This window comes from Wolffia australiana, chromosome 9, assembly GCF_029677425.1.
Source record: "Wolffia australiana isolate 7733 chromosome 9, ASM2967742v1".
NCBI lineage: Eukaryota > Viridiplantae > Streptophyta > Magnoliopsida > Alismatales > Araceae > Wolffia > Wolffia australiana.
This window is the reverse complement of record NC_135843.1, coordinates 13,201,858-13,225,733: the sequence shown is the minus strand read 5'-3', so window position 1 is coordinate 13,225,733 and position 23,876 is coordinate 13,201,858. Positions and strand designations below refer to the sequence as shown.

At 37.8% G+C, this 23,876-nt stretch overlaps 2 protein-coding genes across 5 annotated transcripts; one reads left to right on the top strand and one right to left on the bottom strand.

Moving 5' to 3' along the window:
- The first annotated feature begins 828 nt into the window (after window positions 1-828).
- On the top strand, window positions 829-7,700 carry LOC144707468 (putative protein phosphatase 2C 62). Of its 4 annotated transcripts, none has more exons than XM_078580584.1 (6): window positions 829-940; window positions 985-1,237; window positions 2,130-2,381; window positions 5,593-5,869; window positions 7,195-7,349; window positions 7,455-7,700. In XM_078580584.1, the coding sequence occupies exons 2-6, from the start codon at window positions 1,199-1,201 to the stop codon at window positions 7,590-7,592; spliced, it is 861 nt and encodes a 286-aa protein (XP_078436710.1). In that variant the 5' UTR covers window positions 829-940; window positions 985-1,198; the 3' UTR covers window positions 7,593-7,700. The 4 variants fall into 4 exon arrangements, with proteins under 4 accessions (XP_078436710.1, XP_078436711.1, XP_078436712.1 ...); XM_078580585.1 differs by having other exon boundaries at window positions 868-940; window positions 1,065-1,237; XM_078580586.1 differs by having other exon boundaries at window positions 893-1,020; window positions 1,153-1,237.
- An 8,553-nt stretch (window positions 7,701-16,253) lies between these two features.
- LOC144707727 (putative pentatricopeptide repeat-containing protein At3g11460, mitochondrial) lies at window positions 16,254-20,110 on the bottom strand. Its single transcript, XM_078580958.1, has 2 exons — window positions 20,034-20,110; window positions 16,254-19,808 (listed from the first exon to the last, which is right to left on the bottom strand). The coding sequence occupies exon 2, from the start codon at window positions 19,162-19,164 to the stop codon at window positions 16,519-16,521; it is 2,646 nt and encodes an 881-aa protein (XP_078437084.1). The 5' UTR covers window positions 19,165-19,808; window positions 20,034-20,110; the 3' UTR covers window positions 16,254-16,518.
- Window positions 20,111-23,876: the final 3,766 nt, after the last annotated feature.

The following is a 23,876-nucleotide window of genomic DNA, read 5'->3' as shown; positions in this document are numbered from 1 at the left end:
ATCATAGAAGGAACAATTCAATTACATCTTTGGCTTAGCAGAACAACTAAAACCTTTTACCAAGTATGTGCACTTTGCCCTTGCATACATGTTGTGGGAGTCAAGAAAAGGATAAATGGTTTTTCTTTTGAAGGCAAATTATGCACATCCTATGTAATCATACAACAATTGGGATGGTGTTGTAAGGCCATTTCACTATACTTTAGAAAAGGAGATACCCCTCCTAGCATCAAATTCAAGCTACAAGGATGTCACATGCAAAGGCAACATGACACCTAATATTTCATGTACAAATTATCTGATGCTCAGATAGTGTTACTTGATTACCAATACGTTATATCAGTTTATAATCTGGAACCAAACAAATTCCATTTCCTATACTGGGTGATTCCATATAAATGGGGTAATTTAATGTTATAAACTTCTGTAACAATTTTTAGTTATGAATATAAACCATGATAATCCATTTGAGAAAAGTTCAATTCATTTAGACAATACAAATGAAGAGACCCATAAGCAAATAACTTCCCCTTTCAATAAAGTTAAGGTTTTCTGTTAAAATAAGGTAGAAGCAAAAGAAATGAGAGTGATTAATAGTTTAAACTGAAGAGTAAAAAAGCTTGGGAATTTTTACTTTTATCATATTATAATCAACAGTAAGAAGGAAGCAAATTGTACTTGTTATTGTAATGGAATCAGCCCCCATTTGTAGAAAATCCAGAGAGATTTCTTGGAGTATGGAATAGTTTATATGGAAACGCGTCAAAGATGAGCTGTTGATCACATTTCTTGGAGCTTTCGTGGACTTCAGACGCCTTCTCTGAAGCGTCGCCGGCGCGGGCCCCCGTTGAATTTGTTTCTACAACTCCCCATTATTGCGTCGCCGGTGATTATTGATCACTTTCGTCGTCGATCTTAGTTCTCAGCTCTTCAAATTGAAGTGGGTCTAAGCTCTTTGGGCAAAATTTCTGTGTTTTGTATCAGAATTCGAGATCTAAGCTCTCGTCTCTTCAAATCGAAGTGGGTCTAAGCTATTTGGGTGAAATTTTTGTGTTTTGTATCAGAATTCGAGATCTAAGCTCTCGTCTCTTCAAATCGAAGTGGGTCTAAGCTATTTGGGTGAAATTTTTGTGTTTTGTTTCTGAATTCGAGATCGAGAGAGGTCCTCTGGTTTCGTTGATTCCTTGCGCGAGGGAAAATGTCAGAGGGCGGGATATTGAGCAAGATTAAAGACAAGGTACGTTTCAATCTGATCGCTTTTTTATCATGGTTTATCCTCTTGATGTAGCTCGATCCATTTCCCCTTTGTTTTTTGGATTTTGCTGAGTATTAGCTATTTGGGAATCTTCTATTGAAGATCGTGTTTTGAAGAATTGACGAGGAAGATCACCCAGTGCGATCATCTTTGCTGGATTGAAACAAATTGTCCTCCTGACCTCTATAACGATGATGGAATTGACTTGCATGATTTTGTTCTCGAAAATTGCATGTTTTTTCTTCCGATTACATCCTGTTTTTGGGTTCCAATTAGAAGCATTCTAATCGATCATCAATTGCTTATATCAGTTCTTCTTCAAGTTCCTCATTTTTCTTCAAATATTCATGTTCTTTGACCACGATGAGAGACTTTGTCCATGTATTGCGTATTTTTCAGTGGCAGAGCAAATTTTTGTTCAAATCTCTGAGTTTCCTGCATTCTTATGTAGAAGAGTGGAATAGGCTTCGGCATTCAGGATGATGATGACAACGACTCGCCATGACTATGTCAACTCATTTTTTGTACACTGATGGGTCGAAGTCATCCTCATCATCACCATCACCATCATCATCATCGCGTTTCTTATAAAAAATCATCATCATCAGCATCATCATCATCCCTCCCATGGATTAATACCATGATGATGACGATGGATAATGAATACAATTTATGGAATTTATAGTTTTTACTAATGCTGTTATCTCTATCTAGTCTCTGTCAGATGATGAGAGAACAATTACTACTTGTCATTATCGTAGTCATTCATCTGTGTAGATTACGATGATGAATTCATCATAAACCTCCAACCCGAGTACTGAATAACATTATTCCAGTATCATCAATACATCCCTGTTATGTGTTTCTCTTTTAGGTTATGAGCGGATTTGTTTCTTCGACACCAGAAACGGGGAAAGGAAAGAGCAAGATATCTGGAAAACATATCAAGCATGGGTTTCACTTGGTGAAGGGAAAATCACACCATGACATGGAGGACTATGTTGTCGCACAATTTCGACAAGTGAATGAAGTAGAGCTGGGTCTTTTTGCCATTTTCGATGGTCATCTTGGGCATAATGTTGCGGACTACCTCCAATCTCACTTGTTTGACAATATTCTACAACAGGTAGGTGTAATCTCTCTTTCTTCTTTTGAGATCTGAATATATTCATTTTCAGTCATATTTCAGAATTGCAATGAGCGATATGGTCATGAGATCATTTTTTTTTCATATGGAGATATAATTATTTCTTTTAAATGTAATATTATGATTTTTTTTTTTAACAATAAAGAAGATCACCCAGCTTGGTGAACCTCCGTACACGTAGACGTGGAGGGGTCTAGGCCAAAAAAATGGCCCATCATTCACCCCATACCCACCGCCTCATCTAGGACCAAACCAACAAAATACAAGTGTCTCCACATCATTAATAGCCCTTTCCACCAACATTGCCGCCCCCTTGAATAAGACCTCGTTGTGGTGGGACCATATCGCCCAAAGCACCGCGAATCTCAGCCCCCGCTCCTTGTCAAACCCATGCTGACGCCGCAGCAGTGTGGCCCATAAGACCGAGCTCGACGTAATCACTGCTAGCCCCTGGCTAGACCATAGCGCCCGAGCAAGCCGACATTGGAAAAAGAGATGCTCACACTCCTCTTCCTCCTCCGTACACAAAAGGCATAATGAAGATTCAGCAGGAAAAAACTTTCGCCGTCTCTCGCGGGTCATTGTCCGCTTCCTGGCGAGCAACCATGCAAACACCCTAACCTTTAAAGGAATCTTTTGCCTCCAAATTGAGCAACATGCCCCTAAAATGATTGGGTCCTCATAGTGGTGTGTTCTCAAACTCTGGTAAACTCCTCGACTAGAGAACGCACCCGATGCCCATACCCACCCATCTGTCATCCCCTCCATTGGCCTCCAGTTGCTCAGTGTTTGCTGAAGGCTTAAAAAATCCTCCACCCGCTGACTAGATAAGACAGCCGCAAAAGTTGGACACCACACTCCATCCCAACATTCTTCCACCAAAGCATGCCGATGACGGGCTAGGGCATATAAGCAAGGGAACAGATCACGGAATTGTCCATGCGACGTCCAATTATCCTTCCAAAACCTAAAGCCGGCGCCATTCCCCAATTAGGCCCGGAAAAACTCTCTGACCAAGGGAAACACCTTCCTCATCCCTCTCCAAAAAGCCGACTCCCCCCTCACATTGTCCATCAAATTCTCCCACCCCAAATTAGAGCCGTATCTGTCCCTCACCACATCCTTAATCAAGTCATCCTCCGGTCCCACGATCGGTCTAACCCATTTCGTCAGTAGCACCACATTCAGTGTATTTAGGTCAGGTACTCCAAGTCCACCCTGTTTAGTTGGCGTGCAGATGTCATTCCATGAAACCAGCGCCATGGCACGCCCTTCCCCTGCATTTGCCCCCTTACAAAAGAATCTCCGCATGATCCCACTCAGGCGTTTCTCAACACCCACCGGAATTTAAAACACGGATAGATAAAAGGTTGGTATTGCTGATAATACAGATCACAATAGCACTAGTCTCCCCCCTCGCGACAAAACTCTCTGTTTCCATCCCTCCAAACGTCTCTCCACCTTCTCCACTACTGGTTGCCAATCTGCTTGTTGTATGTTACCGACAGATAGGGGTAGCCCCAGGTATCTCATAGGCAGTGATCCCACTGGCGTTTCAAGCGCACTGGCACACTGGGTCTCCTCATCCGTCGATAAACCAAAACCCACAAATTCCGATTTTCCTCTATTGATGTGCAGTCCCGAACAATCTGCTAACACCCGCAAAAGTGCCGCCAAATTCTTGGCCTCCTCTACCGATCCCTCGACGAAGAACAGTGTATCATCGGCATACTGTAACAGAGGGATGCCCAATGGCTGGCTCAGCGTCTGGAAACCTCTAATACAACCCCTTCCACATACCAAGGATGTACTTATGGCAAGTACATCAGCTGCCAGAACAAAAAGCATCGGTGCTGGCAGACACCCTTGTCTAATCCCTCTCTGTGGTCTGATCCACCCCGCTTCTGGGCGTCCATTTACCAACATGGCAAACAAATGAGACGTCATGCATCGCTTCACCCATTTGATCCACTCCTCCGAGAAACCCCTCCTTCGTAACGCTGCCCATAAGAACCGCCAATCCAAAGAATCATATGCCTTCGCAAAATTTACCTTCCACATGAACCCCTTGGTCCCATTCTTCTTCCACGGTGCAATAATCTCCCCTGCCAAGACTGCACAGTCAACAAGCTGTCTCCCCGGAACAAAAGCAGACTGAAACGGCCCAACCAAGTCCCCAAGCACCCCTTGTAACCGATTAGCCAGTACCTTTGCAACTATAAGATATATGGAGTTGGATAACGATATGGGCCCGTAGTCGCCTACATTTTCTGCACCTTGCCGCTTCGGTAGTAAGAAGAGGAAAGATTTATTTATCCTTTCCATATTTGCTTGAGGATTTCTCAATTCCCCCAATGTGGTTATCACATCCTCTTGAACCTCATTCCAAAACTCCTTGTAGAAAAACACCGGTATGCCGTCCGGTCCCGGGGCACCTTCGCCATTCAGCCCTACCATAGCTGCCCGAACCTCTTCCATATCAAAAGGCCGCACCAAATCATCACTCTGCCCTTGAGTTAATTGAAACGCCCCGTGGCCCGTCCCCCGCCAACTGTTCGGACCCCCCGCCGTGACATCGAACGAAAGTGCTCCACCAATGCTCCACCCAGTGCCTGCATCCCAGTAAACCTCTGCGATCCGACCATCACTGATAGAATCTGATTCACTCTCCGTTGTCCATTTGCTACAAGGTGGAAAAACCTTGTGTTGGCGTCCCCCTCCTTTAACCAGAGCTGCCGAGACCTTTGTCTCCAATCCATTTCCTCCTTCCTATCCTCCTCTCCCACCACACATCTCCACCTCTTTCGTTCCTGAATCTCCTCAACCATTAATGTCCGATTGTCCTCCAACTCATCCAGTTCTCTAATCCTTGTGAGGGCCTCGATTCTCACTCTACATCTCGCCTCCCTTATCCTCCTCCTGTAATATTATGATTATTAAAATTAGTTATGTTATAGTTTTGATGTTTACTAATATACAAGGTGTGCTTCAGATAATTCAAATCAATGCAATTTGATGTCTCACTCTGTCTTGTATTATATGAAAATGACCGATTGAAAGAAGTACTCTAATCCTCCATCTTTGCCATCTGTGTCATAGTCTTGGGGCAGAAAACCATGAAAAAGAGTAATTTTTTTTATTTCTTTATAAGAGCAAAAAATTGATAACTAATTTTTTTTATTTTTGGCAGCGAGAGTTCTGGAACGACATACGAACTGCAATCAGAAAAGCATATAAAATAACTGACAAGCACATTCTACAGAAGGCTGCAGACCTGGGACGAGGAGGTTCAACCGCAGTGACAGCTATCTTGATTGGTGGAGAGAGGCTAGTCGTGGGCAATGTTGGGGATTCAAGAGCTGTCCTCTGCAAATCGGGTGATGCAATACAACTCTCTGTTGATCATGAGCCAATCACCGAGAGGCATACCATCGAGAGAAAAGGTGGCTTTGTGACAATCCTTCCTGGTAAGATGCTCTCTCTCTACCCTTTGCGCTTCTATTTCCTCTTAAACAACTAAATAAACATAATAATAATGATATATCCTTAGTTTTTCCTATATATTAGTGGAAAATGCGTTCTGCTTCACCCAAATTATTGTTTATTTGATTTCCCTGATAGAGGATTCCATTAATTAAAGTGCCGTTGCTTCACGAAAATACAATGTAATAAAATGTAAATTTTATTCTGAAATATCAATTATATTCAATTTAATAATCGACTATATCAAATTAAGCATAATGTATCACAGGAAGAAAAGGTTTTAGAGGTCTGTTACTACTCTGGAAAGATGTCTTAAGTTATATGGAGGTGACTAGGAGTCCATAAATGTTCAGGAGGAAGATCAAAATAATAAACAAGGTCTTGACTCTTCGCAAGCAACTCAGTTAGCCTAAGATATGCAGGGTCATACTTGTCTCTTTTCTTTGATCAATTTAGCTCTTCTTACTTCCCTTATTGCCGACCAAATTTAATCTGTTTTATCTTTCCTAATTACTCTTGTCTGGCTATATGATCTGATTGAATCCCCAGCCCTTGTTGGGTTATTTCGGCCGTTTGACTCTAGGGTTGTTTCCCTTAAAATATTTGTAGCCCTCCTCTAACCATGCCAGCAGCAATTTTTATATTCCTATGTTTTCTTCTTCTTCCCTTCCAAGATCCTTCTTCAATTAAAATCTCCAAGTCTATCAAGATCCTAACAAGTTCATCGTATCCCTTATAAAATTTATATTTGAGAGCTCCGACAAGAACAGAGTAGCGTGGTCCAATATTGACAAATCACGAGATGCCAATCTAGATGACTGATAGAGTGAACTTTAAATTTTCAAATCAGAGAGCCTGTGAGGTTAATATTCCGTCCAGTTTAGATTATATTATAATTTCATCATAACTTCCAGTTTAAATTCCAGTTTAGATTATTTTAATTCAAAAAAAAATTATAATTTCATCATGTATAATCTAAGTAGGTTGAAACATGAGCTATCCTTGCCATCGAAGATTATTCTTGATGCAGAAGTTGAGGGGAAGTCTTAGGCACTGTTGTTGTGGGAACTAGAAGTTATTTAAGTGGTGCATAATAACTTGTGATGTATGCATCATAAGTCATGCATTTATCATTATATTCTCTGACAAGAGAATAACACGTCGAAAACTTTTGGGCTCACAAACGTGTTTGATACGTTATTTCTTTCACAATTTTTCTCTATTATTGCATGATATTGTGTTCTCCGAGAATTTTCCAACATTTTTCTTCATCACGAGGCTTAAATATTTATAATATTTGTCAATTCAGGCGATGTGCCACGAGTCGATGGAAGACTCGCTGTTGCCAGAGCTTTCGGGGACCGCAGCTTGAAAAGGCACCTCAGCTCAGACCCAGATGTCGTTGAAGCAATCATTGACTCTGATGCAGAATTTCTTATCCTTGCTAGTGATGGACTGTGGAAGGTTTGAACTTTGTTCATTCAAATCCTTGTCTCCTCCTGAAGTTTATTTTTTTCTCAAACTTGGTAAAGTGTTGTACTAAGTACCATTTATTTTTATTTGGTTCAGGTGGTGTCAAACCAAGAGGCCACAGATGCAATTAGACACATTAGGGACCCACAAGCTGCATCAAAGCATCTAATTGAGATGGCGCTTGCAAGGAAGAGTAAAGATGATATCTCATGTGTTGTTGTCGCCTTTCGCTGAAAACTTCTCCTGTGCTTTATTATCATTACTTGTAAATTTGAAAATAATCATTACTATTCTTTTGTAATTTGATTAATGTTATTTCAATGAAGAGTGTGAATGGCATCACATATTTTTGCACCATGCACCCTGATGAACTTCTTTGGAGAAGGATTTTAAAGTCCAACAGGGGTAAATTACCTAGTGGGTTCTTTAAAAGTATATAGTGATAGAAGTTATAAGGGAAATTACAATTGTCCGTGTTATACTTTTCACTATTCTTATGTTGTCACTGTATACCCAAATAAATGTGGTCAATTAAGTATTTTTTAATGTGGCTAATAAAATAAATGTGGTTAATAATATTTTTTAATGTTTTCCATGGGATGCCCATAAAAATGAAGTAGCTTTGTGAGTAATGTAATGCACTATGTGGCGCTTAGATATTCTTCCCCTGAGAATTGAAGGTGTTTCTTTAGCTTTAAAATCGGCAAGGTTACTGCACCAAAGTTTGGCAGTCATAGGAGATCATCAATTTCACAAATACTATCAAATGGAAATAAATTCAAAACATGTGTGTCGATTCACTTTATATGTTTCCATAAATACATTATAGTTGGACTATATAGTTTATACTTATATTCATTGATGATAAGCATTAAAAATGCAGATATCTAATTATGTCTCAATTATTGCATTGAAAGGTCGGAAAGACCGTAATTTAAACGCTTATGTGAACACAATATGAACCATCTCACCTATCTAAAATTAGAATACAAAAATCATTTCCATATTTCATTAAAACTTTATAAACTCACCGTTAGACTCTCAGTAAGTCTTTATCCTTATTTTCATTACGCAGAATAAGTTCTAACATTAATCCAAACTTAAGTCTCCAAGTTAAAGAAAAATTTATAAAACATCATCAAAATGCATATGAAAAGAATAAAATTAACATTTTTGGATCAGTGAATATTTTATTATAATATTCAAACCCTTTCTAAAATAATTAATTTGCAGATTCTCCGAATCGACTCAATCATTGTTAATCTTATGTCTACCACTCACCTTCATACATGTTGGATATTTTAATCAATAAATCAAAATATTTAATTATAATAACATAACGAAATAAATAACACTTAAGATGTGAAATCAATTTCGAATTTCTAAAACATCTTAATAAACCAATAATAACCTGATTGCATGGATCTGAAGTGAGAGACCTTAAACAAGAAATATTAGAATGTTAGTTAAAAACTCAATAAATATGAATTTTCACTGAATCTACCCTTATGAATCCCTGATTGGTGCCTAATTAATAATCAGGTTCATTCTTCTCAAGGTTATGTAAGTAATATTTAGATATGAGATACTAACGATGTCTTGGGGATGGACAGTTGTATTATGACTATGGTTGATGAGTTCCAAATTAGGGAAATACAAACAGTATTAGCTTGGATGAAGAAATAAGTATACCAAGATGATTGAGTGTTCCAGATGGGATCATCCACCATTGGTATAAGAAGATATAGTTAAAAAAATTTTAATGGAATAAATCCTTGGATGGGATAGTGTAAAAATCAGATAACACACTTTGGTTGACCGATAAGGGTTTTACAATTGACCATGTCTCAAGTAATGTTTGGAGTATCATGCAGATGAAGGATTAAAAGTACACAGAAACTAATGACAAGTAGGTTACACGAAAGAGTCAGTAGACTCTTGTGTACCTTCTAGAGCTCGTGGTGTAGCTTGTTCCCTCATGTGTTGGCAACTCGGCTTTCGTATTGTGTCAAATCACTCCATGATTAATTAATCTAATGTATTAGATATTTTTAACTAATTGGTCAATCAAATAAAGAGTCATTGATATTATTGAGTTATTAACTAGACTGATATATGGGCCTAGAGGTCTACACATATAAGGTTAATTGGACATTAGAGGATACAATTCAAATGTAGGAGTTTTACAAAAATAAATCTTGTTTAAGTATAAAAGGGAAAACCCCCCCTTTGAGAACACACCTAGGCGAGTTCCCCAAGAGGGCCCCCTTCTCCTTGTTTCTTCTTGATTGCTCTCTCACCTTCTAGTTGTTGGAATGGTGAGAGGATCTTCATGGATCTCTAACAACCTTTTTTCAAAAAAAGACGATGATATTCAACTTACTGAGTTAATTTTAGAAACATCAAAATACCGCACATATATATGCAGCTTAAGGAGACCATTACATGGAACCAATCAGCGAAAAATTCAACTCTGCACAAGCTGATTTTATCATTAGTCGGTCATTTGGTTTCCTTGTTCTCTTTAATTCATTTTATTATGTAGTATTAATTATTTCAGATCCTAGGTCAAAGCATAGAACCTTATTTATGGCATAGGTATTTTTATGTTGGTTTGACCTAACCCATCATCGTGTATTAGGTACACTTACCTAGAACCTTACTCGCTATACGACATTATTTATAGTTTTGCCATTCTAGGCCACAAGTATATCAAATGGGTAAAAATAGGTTTAGAAATTATTTGAAATAATGCATCAAATCCTTGGAGATTTATGTTCTCCAATATGTAAATCCTTGCCTCAACTTAGATGTATGTTCTTCAAGTAATTTTCCTTAAAATATTCAGTTCAATACCATTTTTAACACTTCTAAGAAAACTATTTATGGAGAGTTATTACAAATTATCAGCTAAATGTTAAATATTTTTTTATATTTGTAAGTATTGGAAACCAATTGGTATGGTATTAATATGTTTCCCTAGATACCAAGTCAATCCAAATATCCTAAAATTGGCTCGCTTCCTTATTAATATTCAACCTTTGGTTTAGATAGTATACATCAATCATTATTTCTCAAAATATTTTTATGCAATATCTCTTTAAACTATGATTGAACTCATATCACCAATATCATCAATGATTATAACATTAAAAGACTCATTAACTCCTTGATGGAGACAGATACATTCAGGAATGTGGATTCAGGGGTGTTGCATAGTTATCATTGGGTCATGTCGTAAGTTTCTTTGGTTACATCTTTTGATTTATCAGAAAGTAATCAGAACTTTATTTTTAGTTCATCCTTCGATTTAAAAATGGTACCCTTTTCCAGAAAAAGTATTTGACCCAAATTTTCCCATTTTATATTCTAGGGTTCCTCTAACTTTTGAAATTACAAGTAGGTTTATGTGACCAAATTGATATTTGGCATTTTATTCTGACACATAAAATTCCCAAAAAAAGACATGTTTCACTTTATCGTAACTACAAGAATTTATCTTATAACGTTTATCTATGTACTTTTATATAGCCAGTTACTTATTTATTCCACTAAAATGATATAAAATACTTATTCAAAAATACACTCAATATTACCTCAATTTTCTCAAAATATATCAACATCAGCCCATTAAATATCATCAACCTCCCCAGAAATATTTTTAATTTTCCTTAGTATAAAATACAAATTTAATTTTGTACCTTTAGGCTTACGGTTTCTCTACATCACTTTATTTTTATATATCTCATTTTATTTATTCATGGTGATCAGCTAGTAAGAAATAAAATTATAATATAGAACAGTTTGACATAATAAAATGTGTTGGGAATAAATATGTTGATAATTTATTGTTCTCTATACTAACCTGGTCTTCAAGTTACTATACAATATAGTAGGATACGCAATGAAATAAGGAAACTTAAAACCCCACTCATAATTTGCTTTCAAAATTTTTCTAATGAACTCAATTTTTGGGTATTAATTTTTTTCTGGCATCTTATTTCATTAATAAAATGTATAAGACAACGATTGATAAAAAAATATGATTAGATAATGATGAGAAAGTAATATAATCATTCATCACTACAGGGAATGGATATGATTATTTAATACTTTTAAAATATTAATTAGGGGATTTATTAGAGGATGAGAAAGATGTTTTATAAAATATGAAATATGATGAGATGATAAGGATGACATGTGCAGATAGAATATGTAATAATCAATGTATTTAAATATTTATAAAATGGAATAAGGGGGAATGAGAATAATGATCATGGGTAAAATAGATAATGATGGGTGACAGCTATGGACCGAGCCAAAAGGGGCCTTTAGGTATTTTTAGATTTGGGTTCGTTTTGGGCTAGACTGGATTAATTATTAGCTCCTATAATTTCCAAAATTCTAACTGAATAGAGTAATAATAAAATCCATTAAAATATTAATTATATTCATGATGAATAAATATAAGTCCATTTTCTTAATTACGCATGTACATGTTGGGAATTTAGGGGCTTTGATTGACATGATCTGACCTTGATTGTGCAGATGAATATCAAGTCAAAAATAAATCTGAAACTAAAACACAGGAAAACCACAAACATCATATTTGCACGAATTGAAGCCGTGATTTCTTTGTTCCTTGAGTGAGCATCTTCAAGCCATTCAGATGTCCAATCTTTAGGCATATCCACCCAATCTTTAGATCCCTGGGTATCCAATTATTTCCACAAACTCTGACTTTTAGAAAACTGATTTTGCACTCCATCCAGCACCCACTAGAAGCGACACTCGGGAAAGAGGAAGAGAAGAGTGAAGGGGGGCACTCAAACTAACTCGCATGGGTATCAAGTGAGGGTGTCCCCTTCTATTTATACTGTTTGGGAAAGTTTTCATGAAATTTTGTCCTCAGGAAAAATTAATCGAAGTCCCCAAACTTTGAATATATCCACCAACATCCAAAAACCATGTGAGTGTGACCCTCTAGACCCATGTATCAGTCTAGTTAATAACTTCAATGGCCTAATAACTGTTATTGGGTTGACCCTTTTAATAAACTATATCTCATAGAGATTAAATAATTAATTAATTGATGTAACCCAATCAATTGGTTAACTTTCTTGCTCGCGGGGTGTTGAGCTACACTTCGTGCCCTAGAAGAAATAAAGGAGTATGTCAACTCTTTCATGGAACATTTACCATCATCAGTTCCCAAGTATGTATAATCCCTCATCCGCACAAGAGTCCTGCATAACTTAAGGTAATGGTTAATGGTGAAACACCATTCGGTCATTCTTGCTATTACCGATGTGTGGTGAAATCACTGGAGGATGCCTTCTCCAATATTTCTAGTACCCTGGGTAGGGATTTAACTGCATCATCTTCCTTGAGTCAATATCCTCTAATCACCTTCATGGACAATCACCTTGAAGGTATAGTCACCTTCATGGACTTGTTACTACGTCTGAGATAGGACAGTTTGGAATCCCCTGATTAGATACCCATAATGCAGAGTCAAAACACAACCATCCATCCACAAGGCATCTTTGGTGTCTCAGGTCTAAGGACCACTTACACAACCTTGACATGAATCAACCTGATTAATGATAGGGGTAATACCATTCAGGGATCCATACTTATCAATTCAGAGAACTATTTCCCTAAAGAGCACCCACTATATGTCTGTAATGTATCCACACTGGTTATGGGATGGCCATACTCATCAGATGAGTAGGACTAGATAATGTTATTCTATTTGGGTATTTCAATGTCTTTCTCAAGTACCTTTTGAATATGAATATTTAAATAACATGTTTACATATTAGTGATCTCCGTATTACGATCTCATCATGAATATGTTCCCTTTGTCATTGCACGTAGTCATGGACTTCAATTATAAGCATCGCATGTGCCCAATTGTGTATTTCTAAAAGTATATTGTGTATCCATAAACCAGATGTGGAATGTGTGATTAGCTTTCAGACCACATATATGTCGAACACATGTTTCCTAGTAAAATGATATTTTTTAAATAATATTTCTATTTATATGCAGGATATCAAAAATACTGATTCCAGATATCAGTAAAGACATATATCGAATATTCATTTTTGGTATCTAGTACACCATCCATCCTAATATCGTCATCCGATATCATGCTTAGGACTGATGAACATTGGCTCATAGTTCTCTCCTCTATACTTTTAGAAATACACAAAATATCTATTGTTTATTCCTCAACTATTTACTCCAAGAACCCTAATGCTTCATTTCCTTGGCTTCCAAAAATGCCTTTTTTGGGCAAAATCTCAGATCCCAGAAAGAGTTATTGATCTTTGAATGGTCATACATAGTTCTCTCCTCAAGTCCTTTTAGAAAATACCCAAAAATATCTAATTTATCCCATTTTTTAAGAAGTCAAAAAACCCGAATGTTTGATTCCCTTGTTACCAACGTGCCCAATTGAAATTTTCTACCAATCCACACTCCCTATAGCCACTCACAATTTTTCCTCCATTTCATGTTGTCTCATGCACAACATGCACTGCATCAGTTTGCTTCCACCATGCACAAGCCTATTTTTCACATGCATTAACTCGACCATCTGCCTGCCAATCATTTGACAACTCCAATGCAATTTTCACAATTCTCCCTTACCGCTTGCATCTTTACACTATTTCTTTTAAACTGTTTCTTTCCTATTGTTATTATAAATATATTAGGAAATAATTTCCAGTACCATCTATGCATTGAGTCTTACTTTCTCTATAGTCAATATAGAGCATCTATGGTAAATTCTATATAAAAATATTAAGCCTACATTAAAATAAAAACTAAATATATTTTATTTTGGATTAGTCAATCGCCAAAGTTATCACCCAAAAATGAGCTTTCTCAAAGAACAAAATAAACCAAAAAGAAAAATATGAATCTATTGGTTAAAGAAATGAAATAAATACATCTGGTTTATTTCAAACCTACCTAAAACGTGGTTTTTATGTCAATAATTCACAGAAACTATGTAATGTGCAGAAAATATTGCCATAGCAACAAAAGTTTTGTAGAAAATATTGGCAAAGCTTGGGGAAATTTTTGAGATGAGTGGCTCGCACATCTTTAGGGCATCAGTATCAGAATATCTCAATGGCATCCAACTATATTTTAATATTTTAAAAAGCATCATTAAAGAGAAATATGATATCCAAAGTTTCCTATAGGGAAAGGTTGTTATTGCACGATCATCTCAGAGGGCTTTTCATTTACGATATTCTCAAGTATTACTACTATATATAATGAATGATCACGAGAATACAAATTTAAAGTTTTAACTGAGAATGATGATATAGATTCCAGATGGACATCTGATCTTGGGTTACCCATTGATGCTCCCTCACCAACATAATTACAGTCCACTAGTAGCACTGTTAGTAACTGGGGTTTCTCACAAAACTTTTAATTTTCTCTAGTGTTTGGGCTTCATCAGTGATGGGTGATTTGTCATGAGGGTAATAAAGTATTAGAATGAAAATTAATTCTCCCACATGTCTAGCATTTGGTTGGATGTCTTCTAATTGCATTGTATTTTATGTGTTATTGCAATTATTGAAACAATTGTACCAAAGGTTTTCCTTTGGATCAGACCTATTTCTTGTCTTATAAATTTATAACATGGAAGCTTTCAAGAGTTAAAATTCCCTTCCCAATCTTTTCTATATGGAATTTGTATAATGATGAGATGCCCAATACTCCTTTGGAGCATTTCGAACAACTTCTTTCGTGAATTTTCATGAATTGGTTTTTTCCTTGAAAAAAATGTTTCTTCGTGAATAACTGAAAAATGGTATGATAAAATATTTTATTTCATTTAAAAAATTATACTGATAATTTTTTAACTTAAAACATCATCTCTTCAGTAATTTCTATACACAAACTGCGGACTGTAATTCTGTCAATAAAGTAGACTGTGTAGGTCATCTATTTTGAAATACACTATGTTGGTGATATGGGTGTACTTCCTTCCATATTGCACTGATAATCCTATACTTTATTATTTTAATCACATCATGGGGATTATATAATACAATGGACAGGAAGTCAGGATAGGTATCAAAAGAATTCAGGATGTCTGCAGTATGAAGACCTGTCTGCTCTATTGTTTTGAGGAACCTTAAGGTGTAAATTCCCTTTTGAGAATATGTTTTAGGATGAGACTTTAGAGGTTTCCATACTTAGGAGTATTTAATGTGAGAAGTGTCCAAATAGAATGTTGTATCACTATCGCCCCCCTACAGAAAATTATTTTGGAGATTTTTCTGGATAGTCCAATTTAATCTTGATTTTGTTATTTATTATACAGCATTACTTAATACACAGTTGATATTCTTCACTTATTTCATGATGATCCATTCTGGAAATTATCGCGCTTAGTAACTTTTCAGCATTTGATTGCTTGCAAAACATTACTTCCAAAATCTGACATGTCTACTTGTGCATGTAAGAAAGCAGTCTCTATGTTTAAAGCAGAAAGAGGATACCGTGTTAAGTGGCAGTCTCAGTTGAACCTAAATAATACATTTTATTTTCAGGAAGGGAATAGTCTTCCTTCTTGAGCAAACTTTGATACATCTCATCTCAGAAAATGCAGATAAACACTTAATTTTGGCTTTAATAAGACAAACATTTGCAGATACATGGAGGCAGATCAAGAATGAATAAGTTTTTTTTTAATTGATGAGCTGCTTCCAGAGCATATTGAATTACCACTAGAAACTTGGGATCATATGATGATGCCACCAGAAATGCCAAAACCAAGGGGAAGGGACGCATAAAATTAGAAAACGCAGAAGAAACTAAACAATTTGATATGGTACTACATAATAAAATTAAATGGTGCAATAAATAAGATGTCTAAAATCTAAAAATGTTTTCATACACTTACACTATAAGAATGTCTTTCCCAAGAAAAGAGGCAATTTCAGTTTAGAAGCAAAGGGAACTTCATCCTGAAATAGATATCACCTTTAAGAAATTTGTTTAAAAATAGTAATTGTATCTCTGGACATGTCCGTCTAAAAAGAAATTTACAAGAAGACATTTCTCAAACGGGTAAATTTATATCTTTACAAAGTTGAAATCAGTGTTTGATTACTTTTGTTGCTTTTCAGATCTCTACAACACTCAATCCATGCATATTCCGCTCCCCCATAACCCTGATTTTCTCCCTAATTTGAAATGCATCAGCCCACCTCCCTGATTCAGATAAAATTCCAGCAAGTAAAGTGTTATAGCCATAGTGGAAAGGATCAATCTGAGACAACTTATCAGCTGCCGCTAGAGCCACATCTATGTTTTCCTTTGCACGACAAGCACCCAAGACGGAGCCCCAAGCGGTCTTTCCCGGAGGCTGTGGCATTTTCTCTAAAATCTCCAAAGCCTCCTCTATCAATCCTCTTCGTGCAAGTAGGTCCACAATGCAGGAGTAGTGCTCCCGCTTAGGAGATAAAGAATAAACACGGGTCATCACATCATAATAGTTCAGGCCTTTCTTGACTTGACCAGCATGGCCACAAGAAGAAATCAGCACAAGAAACGTGGTCAGATCAGGTTCGACTCCCGATGCCGCCATTTTGTCAAAAAGTTTCCCTGCTTCTTCGTGGTCACCACTCATTCCATAAGCCCCGATAATGCAATTCCAAGTGGCTGTCGTCTTATGCTTTATGTTGTCAAATATACGTCTGGCAGCAGCGAGCTTCCCACATTTGGCATATGCATCTGACAGCGAGGTTGCCACGAAGACATCGTCATCGCATCCAGTCTTAATTATGTTTGCATGGGCCCATTGGGCACAGTTTGAGGAAGCCAGCTTTGGGATTGCTGCAAGAACTGCAAGAAGGCTGATCTTATCAGGGGTCATGCCACAGAATTTCATTGACTGAAAAAGAGATACTGTCACTTCAGCAGAAACATGATTAGAGTACTCTGCCATCATTAAATTCCACGTAGATTGATAGCACCCAGATCCTTCATCAAAAACTTCATGTGCCTTCTTAAGATCCCCGAGTTTCCTGTGCATCGATATCAAGGCGTTGATAACAAACTCATTACCTAGTAAACCCTCGTTGATAGCATAATTATGAATGTAATCTCCTTCCTTTTTGCAACCCCTCAGAGAAATGGCCTCAATAACTCCCACTATAGTAGTTGCATCCACTTCACAGTTACCCAGCTGTGGCATCATATGGAATAGAAACAATCCAGCTGCCGGAACCCCATTAAGCGTGCACCCAAATATCATTCCGTTACATGCAGCAGCAGTGACCGATGGCGTTCTCAGGAATAGCCGCCATGCTTTGCTTATCAGTAGACACCTGCAGTAAAATTCCAGCAATGATGAACTGACAAAGGGATTCCCTTCAAACTTGTTCCGAAGCGCATATCCATGAACTGCTTGACCAAGCCTTGTATCTCGTAGACGAGCACAGATGGAGAGTGCATAGACCAGGGTGACAGCATCTGCCTTGGCATGATAATCACTCTGCATCAGATGAAGTAAGTCCACTGACATTGACAGATGACCAGAAAAAAGGCAAACAGAGAGAAGTGTGTTCAATGGAACTGGAGAACCACCTCCATGGGAAATATATTCCATACATCTAATGGCATCAGTAGCATCCATACACTCACCATAAGCAGAGATGAGTGAGCTAATCACAAAGTCATCAGAGGTAAACCCAGAGATCAAGACCAGACCGTGGCAACAGGACACAGAATGAGGAGGGCATGGGTTTAACTGCTTGACGGCTTGGAGGGCACCAACCACTAACTCCGAGCTTAACTTTGACAAAGACGAATGAGCACATCTGAAGAGTGCCACTGCACTCTCAGGGAGACACTTCTGCACAAATCCATTCATAAGGATGTTCCAAGAAACAACATTCTTGACCGCTATCGTGTTGAAAAGACGCTGAGCAATCTGCAGCAGACCCCACTTACAGTACATGAGGAGGACAGAATTATCCATGTAGATATCAGGAGAAAACCCCATCTTGAACAGAAGCGCATGCATCAACTTCCCGGCATGGATCGTCTCATCATCATCAACACAAGCACAAGCATGGACAGCGGTCTCAAGGGTGACCTCATCTGGCCGCAGTCCTTCCCGGTTCAAGCGACGAAATATCTCCAAGGCTTTCATTGGGCTATTGTTAAGAGTGTAGCCAGACATCATGGCATTCCAAGAGACAATGTTCCTTCTGCCCATTTCCTCGAACAGGCTCTCGGCAATGTCGACCCGACCAAGTTTCTGGTAGAAGACAATAAGAGAATTACACAAGAAGGTGTCGGCAAGGCCCGGACGACGCCATGAGTAGCTGTGGACACACCTTCCCAGGGATGTGTATTCATACTTGGAACAGAGATTGAGCAAGATAGATAGTGTCACTGAATTTGGGTTCATTTCTGATGAGAACATTAACTTAATCAAGGTTATTGCCTCATGTATATCGCCATTGTAGTCGTACACTGATAACATTGCGTTCCAAGCTGGAAGATCTCTGTTATTCATTTCGTCAAACAGTTTGCGGGCACTTCCTAGATCTGAAGATCTTCCCAGAGAATTGATCATGGCGGTTGCGGAGAGTAGATTCAGATGGCCTGTCTTCAAGATATGGCAATGGATGGCATGTATATGGAACAAAGAGGAAGAAGAAGCTGGTAAGGATTTTAGAATAGAGTTGAGAAGATGAATGTGAATTGGTTCGGTGAAGGATCGCCATGAAATCCTTGAAACAATGGAGTTAGATAACATCAAACTTCTAAATGCCAGCAAAGTTTGAAATAGTGGAGTTAGATGACATCAAACTTCGAAATGCCAACTAAGTTAGTTTGGAAAATAATGGGTTCTGAGTTGACAACACCTATTTGAAACAAAGGAGTTCGATTACATCAAAATTCAAAAATGCAGCTAAAAGAGTAAGGAAAAAACCGGTTTTATAAGTTCATGAGCCCTAATGTTGGAACAAAGGAGTTGTATACCACCAAACTTCGAAATGGCAGCTGATAGAGTTCAGGAAACGAGGCATTTTTTGAGTTCATAAGCCCTAATACTGAAACATTTATACCATTAAACTTCGAAATGTCAGATTAGATAGCTAGGAAAATAAGGGATTTTTTGAGTTTATGGACTCTAACTTTGAAAAAATGGGTTTCTTCAAAAAAAACTTGGAAACAAAGGAGTTAGAGAACATCAAACTTGGAAATGGCGGCTTGGAGAATTTGGGAAAAAGAGGGATTTTCTGAGCCCGTGAGTCCAAATCTTGAAACAATGGGATTACAGAACATCAATTTTGGTACTGGCAGCTAATAGAGTTTGGAAATAAAACCCTAATATTTTCAGTTTGGCCGTCCATTTCCATTCATTCAACCAGGGACGCTTTCCACTCATGAAAGTACCTGCAACATGAAACCAGAATTAGAATCACGTCACCTATAACGACGACGAAGACAGCCAACCAACTTCATTTCCAATATCCGCAACAATTCAAGGAAAATCTTCAATTTATACGCAATATGGTACTGTTTGCGAAGTGATTGACTTCCTTCTCACAGAACAAATATGAAGATTATACCAAACTGAAAGAAGATTCTATTCAGAGAAAAAGGGAAGATCGGGATTACCATATGTCAGAATGAATCCAAATCCTTGGCTGATCTCATAGAACTGCATTTGTCTTTTGCCTGAACAAATAATGTTCGTCTTTCTCTTTTATTTGAAGCTAATAACAGAAAATATCATTTCTTTTTATTATTGTATAAGTACTCTAAATTTGATCAGTTTAGACTAGGGAACGGCACGTCCAAGACATGACGGGACGGATGATGGGTGGTGACAGATGGGAACGTGACGAACTGCTCTTCACTTCTCCGTTCCCGTCACACGTCTGAGGATTTTGAAAATATCCGTCACATACCCATAACGCATCGTCGCAAACCATCGTCCTATCTTCGTCCCGTCCTCGTCTCGTCACCAGACGGCATCACCGTCACACATGACGGAAATATATGATCTGAAATTAAATAATACGATATAATATATTTTAAAATAATTTAATAATTTTTGAATTTTTAAATTTCCGATTTCTTCATGCTTTAAATTTTTTGTCACAAACGTCATTAGTGACGTCCGTCCCATCATGTCACATGTCCGAGACCTTCCATCACCGTCACGTCGCCCGTCAAAGGTATTCCGTCACTGTGACCGTCAACGGGGCAAAAAAAGTCATCTGCCACAGTCACATCATTCGTCACAGATCTGTCACCATGACGAATGACGTGATGGATGATGTTTGCCGTCCCCTAGTTTAGACAAAGAATGAGGGACAAAATTATGACATCACCTTTTGAGGTTGTTTATGGCAAATAATTCAATGGTCATTTATGTCTATAACTTTGGTAAATAACTATAATGTGGGGTCAAATTTTGATACAGAAAGGAAGAGGGACTATTTGGGAATGAATCATGTCCCAATGGATGAATGTGATTTCATCTTGTCATGTTGCTTACAGAAAATAACAGCAAGAATTTTTATTTTTAATTATATAATTGGGTTGTAATTATTTGGAATAGGGATAGACTGTAAGATAGAAAGACGGATAGACTTTTGAGAATAGGGATGGTCGCGCGGTGCGGTATGGTGCGGCTCATGAGACTATAGTCGCGTGGAAGAGTACTATTAAATCTGTGCCGATGACAAAAAAATTCACTATGTTTATGCCAAAAAATACTGTTTAACCAGGGTGTGAATTTGCAATCTGTTTACAGATCACCCAGATGAGTCATTTATTTAATTTACAAATTTTAGATAGAAATAACTGATGTAAAAATGCTCGTTCCTCCCCTCGCCGCAGGCGGTGCAAAGGATGGTTCAAAAATTCAATTGCGCAACTGCCCAACACCCATGATCAGACCATCCTTTTTGTGAATTTATCAAATGGTGATGATTAATCATGATGTCATGTTTTGTTAATGTTAACATTCAATGACAATAAAGGGCTCTTATTTTGAGAAATGTAGTAACACTCTCATCTGGCAATTGCTAACAGCTATATGGACTCAATCTAGGAAGAAAGAGGGACTTTTTGTAAATATATCATCTGGCAATGACCACATCTTTTTAACTGTAGTAAAACCCTCAGTTTCACTTGTGGTGATATTCTCATGTGGAATCAAAATGAAAGGACGAAAAAGAGGGACTTTTGTGGAATTTATCACATGGCAATGACTACATCTTTTATGTCCTTAGGAGTACCCTTGGTCTAATAACTGAACTGATATTCTCACGTGGCAATAAAGAAAGATAACCTTATCACGTGGCAAATGGCAATGGATAGCCCTTTATTTTTATAATTATAGGTATAATTTATATGGAGTTAAAATTAGAAAGAGGGAGAGGAAAAAACAGAGAGAGAAAGAAAGAGAGAGAAATAGAGATAAAGAGAGAAATAAAGAGAGATAATGAGAGAATAAAGAGAGAGATAGAGAGAAATAGAGAGAAATAGAGAGGGAGAGAGTGAGAAATAAAGAGAGAGAAAGAGCTATAGAGAGAGGTTACTTTCGAAGAAAAAAATAGAGAGAGAAGAAGAGGTAGAGAAGAGAAATAAAGAGAGAAATAGAGAGAAACAGAGTGAAAAACTGAGAGAGAAACAGAGAGAAATAAATACAAATAGAGAGGGAAATTGAGATAAATGGAGAGATAAAGAGATAGAAATAGAGAGAAAATTAAAGAGAGAGAAACACAGAAAACAGAAAGAAAGAGAGGAAAAGAGAGAAATTAAGATAAATGGAGAGAGAAAGAGATAGAAATAGAGAGAAAAATAAAGAGAGAAAATAAAGAGAGAGAAATAGAGAGAAAAATAAAGAGGAAAATAAAGAAATAGAGATAGAGAGAAAAATAATGAGAGAAACAGAGAGAAAGTGATATAAACAGAGAGAGAAAGAGCGAAATAGAGGGGACTCGAGAGAGAAATTGAGAGAAAGACAGCGAAAGAGAGACAAATAGAGAGAGAAAGGGAGAGAAATAGAGAGAGGAAGAGAGAGATAGAGAGAAAAAGAGAGATAGAGAGAGAAATAGGAAGAAATAGAAAGAAATAGAGAGAGAAAGAGAGAGAGATCTTGCCATTAGATTATTCTTCAAATCGGTGATTGCTTCAATTGCCTTCTTCCTTGCTGTCGACAAGAACATGGACGTTAATTAAAGGATGCCGTCTGGTCCACCTTCTACAGTACTTAGGACCACGCAACGTGGGCGTAGAAGAGGAGATAGAGTCAGTGCTCAATGGAGAAGATGAGAGAGAGTGAGCAGAGTTTAGAGAGAGATAGAGACATACACAAGAGAAATGAACTGAGAGAACACTAAAGGATGAAACGCAAGAGAGAGAGAGTAGGCAGAGGGAAGAGACAAAACCAGAAGAGAGGATGAGAGAGAGAGAAAAGGAGACGAATAAAGACCCAGAAGAGAGAGTGGGTCTGGAAAAGAGACACGTTCGCACACCCTGAAGAGAGAGAATGAGATTGAGATAGAGAGAGATGGGGGAGAGAATTACGAGTAACAAGTAAAAAAGGATATGAGAGAGAATATTAGAAAATTGGAAGCGAGATGATGAGAGAGAGAGTGGTGGGAAATAAAAATAAGGACCCAGGAGACAGAGGATAAGTGAGATAGAGAGAGATTCAGCAGAGAAAGAGACAGCCAGAAAGAGAGGGGGGAGAAGAATAAGGAGCCGGAGAGAGAGAGAGAGGGAGGGAAGAAGGAAGAGAGAGAGAGGGAAGAGGGAAGAGAGAGAGGGAAGGGAAGAGAAGAGGCAGAGGATGAGATTAAAATGTAGAGAGATAGAGGAAAGATGAGGAGAAAACAATAGGGGAGAGGATGAGAGACAGATAGGAACAGAGAAGAGCAGAGAATTGTAAGGGAGTTGGTGTCTGGTGAGAGAGGATGAAAGAGGTAAATAAAGACCGGCAGATAGAGGATAAGCGAGATATAGAGAGAGAAAGGTTAATTAGAGAGAAGTTACAGAACTAGAAGATAGAGAGAGAGAGACAGGCGACTTACATGTCATGTTTGGTGACTCAATCAATCGCATGAATCATCGCATAAGATGTTTAAGAAAAAGACAGCCCAGAGGAGAGAGAAAGTGAGATTTAGAGAGAGAAGACTAGAGAATGACAAGAGAGAGGATGAGAAAGACTAGTTATAGGGAAGAGACAGAACCAGAAGAGAGAGGATGAGATTGACATAGAGGAAGAGATCGAAGAGAGACTATTTAAAACTGAGGGGAGAGAAGAGAGAGAGAGAGAGAGATAGAGAAGGAAAGTAGAGAGTAGAGAAAGAAAGGAGAGGATGAGAGGGAGAGATGGAGAAAAGAAAATTCCAGAAGTCAGAGGATGGGTGAGGTAGTGAGAAAAAGAGAGAGGTGTGGGAGAGAGAAGAGACAGAACCAGAAGAGAGAGAATAAGAGAGAGAA

Bases quoted from the DNA above. Each gene is read 5' to 3' on its own strand.
- LOC144707727 (XM_078580958.1), bottom strand. From the start codon at position 19,164: ATGTTATCTAACTCCATTGTTTCAAGGATTTCATGGCGATCCTTCACC.
- LOC144707468 (XM_078580584.1), top strand. From the start codon at position 1,199: ATGTCAGAGGGCGGGATATTGAGCAAGATTAAAGACAAG. The intron at 1,238-2,129 runs GTACGTTTCAAT...TTTCTCTTTTAG, and splicing joins TGAGCAAGATTAAAGACAAG to GTTATGAGCGGATTTGTTTC. The intron at 5,870-7,194 runs GTAAGATGCTCT...TTGTCAATTCAG, and splicing joins CTTTGTGACAATCCTTCCTG to GCGATGTGCCACGAGTCGAT.